This window comes from Lycorma delicatula, chromosome 1, assembly GCF_047948215.1.
Source record: "Lycorma delicatula isolate Av1 chromosome 1, ASM4794821v1, whole genome shotgun sequence".
NCBI lineage: Eukaryota > Metazoa > Arthropoda > Insecta > Hemiptera > Fulgoridae > Lycorma > Lycorma delicatula.
In genome coordinates, this window is record NC_134455.1 from 342,733,614 (window position 1) to 342,737,738 (window position 4,125).

A 4,125-nucleotide genomic window follows, 5' to 3' on the forward strand; every position below is an offset into this window, starting at 1 on the left:
ATTAAACAAAACAATGCTGCTTTACAGTAGACCAACCTGTTTTGTATTGTGTAACAGTTACATTGTTTTCTCAGTGATTAACACTGAGCCTGCAAACGTATTATTATTCTACTTGTAGTACATGACACAGTAAGAGGCTTTAACAATCTCAAAATATCACAATCTCTTTTTGTTTGCTCAGAGTTCACTTGACTTTGATTTTGGAAAGATTTCTGAGTGGTCCTGGTACCCTGCTGGTTAGTTTTACTTCATTAATTTTATGGTAGTTCATGTTTTACTATCAGCACAATATAATTAAGAACTTTGTAATATAAGTAAATAAACCAAATTATCAAAATGCAATTTATTGGATATCATAATCATTTTTACATATATTTCAGTCTACAGCAATTTATAATTTCCTACACAAGAAACAATTAAACCAAAAATTATACTAATGAGATAATACATGCCTTCCTTTCAATATTCTTCTCATTAGTATTGCACGGCCACCAGGTGTTGCCATTCGTTTCTTAAATCCATGAGTTTTGACACGTTTACTTTCTCTTGGACGTGGGAAATTATTACGAATATTAGTACGAACTAGATCAAATGACCACAAATTATCCGGTTTAAGTGAAGATCCCATACCAATTTGATGGCAAGTATTATTCAACAATGTAGACTTAGTAGGCTGGTAATGACTGCAAGTCATCAGGGTCCTAACTGAAAACCTGGAAAAAAATTGGAATATTTATAAATGTTTTTAACACTAAATGAGAAAATTTAAGTTAACAAAGTTATAATCATTTAAAATATGGAAAATATATTTTTACTGTAACACACTTCTCTTGACCAGTATGTTTGTTGGGTAAAGAATTAAAAAAGCAAGAATGAAGGTAACTATTTCAAAGGTGTTTCAATCATCAACAGAAAATGAACAAGTCAGAAAAGAAGTTAATTATCCTGAAAAACAATTAACTTAAAGCTTAAAAGGTCTAGCATCTACTAGCCAATAGTCATTGTTAGTCTCCTGAGTTAGTTGAGGAATAGTTTTTTTCATTTTGAAAGATTAAACTTTACCTGTTTGATAATTATTGCCTAAATTAAAAACAATCAAATAGTTATAAATTATGAGATAAATAAGAGTATTCAATACCTTTGGCATTATTTAAGAAACTCCAGAAAAAATTAGTATTATATATAATAATTTATTTACATTAAATTAAGTAACAAAATAAAATTTATAAATATATATAAATTTACTATTTTTCATGATAACCGTTTAAAAAGAACTCACATAAGACGAATAAGAAAATTAAGTAAAAAATCACTTCAATACCTAATACAAGAGGTTGGTCATCACTCTACCAACCTCTATGCCAGAATGGTACCATATCAACTTTTCACCAAGAAGATCCTGGGTTCAAATCCTGATCAGGGATGGCATTATTCAAATACTAAAAAGTTTGCACTCTTGTTAGGAATTAATGAGGAAATAATACCTTCTTAATAATGGCTAATAATCAAAGGAAACATCCTTGCCAGGTTTCAGTAAGTAGTTCTTCCAATCGCAACATCTTTTGTCAGTCCTATTTTAACATCTTAGTTAATTAAAATAGTTTTTCTTAAACAGTTTTTCAACTCTTTAGTTGAAAAACTATCCAAATAGACAAAGCTGAAATTTGGCTAGACCTTTGTCTAACCAAATTTCAGCTTTGTCTATTTGGGAAATTGAGAATAAGTGATGAGGAATTCAAATTGCATACATAAACTCTGATTGTGTAATGTCAGGCTTGTTTACATGGAGATACAACCATGATCGTTTACATTTCATTCAGATACATCCTTTTAATACTAGTGTCTTGAAGAAATTTCATTGCTGCTTCGTCAGTAGAACTCAGATTCTCATTTTAAAGAATAATTTATTTCAACAAACACAGGTTAAAGCATATGAGGAACTTAGCAAACCCAATAGACAAACAATAAGTGCCTTTAATAATTATATTGGTATGAACAAAACAGGTTATAATAACAATAATTGCACATCAATAAGATATACATAAAATAAATAATGTTTGTTAGATTAAGGTTATATTCGTAGTTTTAATTTGTTGGTAATGAATTATAATACACCTACACAAGAAAAAATTAAATATTAAAATGTTGCATTATAAATGGAAAATACCAAAAAAAAATATATTATGAATACAAGTGAATATCGGTAGTAAACAATTACAATATAGTTGTCACAAAAAAGATAATAATTATTGTTAACACAATTGTATAATTCATTAGTCAAGACAACATTAATAGCAAAATTGCCACACCTACTTATTAAATTCTTTTTTTGATACCCCAAATCCTGGTAATCCACAAGACTTTCAATTACCATTTGTAACATGCAAATAAATTTGGCATGTGCAAGCATTAAATAAATATCACGGATGCAATATAATGGTAGAAGAATTATCCCTTACATCTAAATACTTAAATGTCTCATCAACTAAACTAATTACACACTTCCACGTATAACTCAAATCAATAAACCTGATATGACCCTGCAAAAAATAACGTTTCATTTTTATTATTTTTTTTTAATATGGTAATTAGCCTAAACTTACTATCATAAAGACCACAATTTTTTGTAGAATTTTATGAAGCATAATACACCATATTATGAAAAATAAAGGCATTTAGTCACAAACATCAAAATTTACAAGTTCATATTGTGCAGATTTTTTAATTTACGATCAGAAAGTGATCACTTAAAGAACATATTGCCACAGAATACGATGAATCAAAATTCATATAGAGTCAAAGAAAACGATCCCAATTAAATTTTTGACTGAATACTACGTAAGAGTAAACTAAAGACATATTGCAAACGGCAGCAACAATGGCATTGTAAGATTCCTGTGACTTACCTATTATCATGTAAGTTAATAACCTGATTCAATAATTGTAACATGGATGTCAATACAGACATCTGCAAATAAAATCCCAAAACTTAATAAATAAACAAGTTCAATCACAAAAAACCTTAACCTACAATTATACGTAGAAAATAACACAATTATTTAACTCCTAAATTTACCTAAAAATTTATAAACACTTACGGATTAAGCCTTTGAATTAATCGAGAAACTGTAGCATACAACATTTTTAAGGATTATCTACATCCACGAACAATTATCACGATAATCCACAAACCACACTTGTCCTGTAATTCAGTTTCAACTGGGCCCGGGTTAAAATAAATTCGTTTCAGGTAAATCGAATCTAATGCCAGAATCGGTATGTTCAAAGAAGTACAGTACATTTAGCAGTTCTAAATGGAAAAGACAATTACATACAGAATCGACACAAGCGCAAATTTTTAAGAATTTGAAGAAATGAGAAAACTGTTTTTTCATATAGTAAACTACACATTTTTATGTAGTAATATGTAGACCACAGTACTAGGTATCAAAGAGCTCGTTCAACATTTCAATACCGTACTCTACACTTCCACATGAAAAAACACTAATATAAACTTAGAATCCGTAAATAAAATTTGGCTGGCCAGATTCTTCACTGACATAATGCAGATCAGTAGCGTACCGAGAGTTCAAACAATCGAAGATAGTAAGTAGCCATATAAAAATCAGAGAAACCAGCAAACTTTCCTAAGAGCTACAGGCTTATAGCATTGCTATCAGTGACATGTAAATTACTAGAAAGGCTTATCTACAACAGAATTTGTCAGAGAATATTTGATGTTATACCGATTGAATAAGCAAGCTTTAGGCCAAAATGAAGTTGCACAGATCAAGTTCTCTCGTCCACAACGTACATTGGTTCCAAAGAAATCTTAAAACCTCTGCTACATTCATTGATTTATCAGCCGCTTACGACACTATCTGGAGATAAGGTATGATTTGTAAGGTCCTCCGTGTAATCCCATGCAAATTAACATCTCTCGCCCTGCTTAATAACATGTTGAACGACAGAATGTCCCAAGTTATCATAGGATCCGTAATAAGTTCACAAAGGAAACTCAAGAATGACCTACCACAAGGGTCGGTACTTGCGCCTCTACTTTTCAGCCTCTATGTTGAGACATGCCAGAGACAACATCTAAAAAGTATGGCTACGCCGATGACT

The 4,125-nt window shown here is 30.4% G+C and overlaps 1 protein-coding gene across 1 annotated transcript; it reads right to left on the bottom strand.

The window, feature by feature from the left end:
- Window positions 1-328: 328 nt before the first annotated feature.
- Window positions 329-3,336, bottom strand: mRpL34 (mitochondrial ribosomal protein L34). The gene is made up of 2 exons (XM_075382315.1): window positions 3,099-3,336; window positions 329-713 (listed from the first exon to the last, which is right to left on the bottom strand). Exons 1-2 carry the CDS (start codon window positions 3,140-3,142, stop codon window positions 434-436), a joined length of 324 nt encoding a protein of 107 aa, XP_075238430.1. The 5' UTR covers window positions 3,143-3,336; the 3' UTR covers window positions 329-433.
- Between the last annotated feature and the right edge of the window lie 789 nt (window positions 3,337-4,125).

What these genes read in the sequence shown, in the direction of transcription:
- mRpL34 (XM_075382315.1), bottom strand. Translation starts at nt 3,142, where the DNA reads ATGTTGTATGCTACAGTTTCTCGATTAATTCAAAGGCTTAATCC. An exon ending in TTAATTCAAAGGCTTAATCC is followed by an intron (nt 714 to 3,098) that starts GTAAGTGTTTAT and finishes ATTTTTTTCCAG; the next exon opens with GTTTTCAGTTAGGACCCTGA.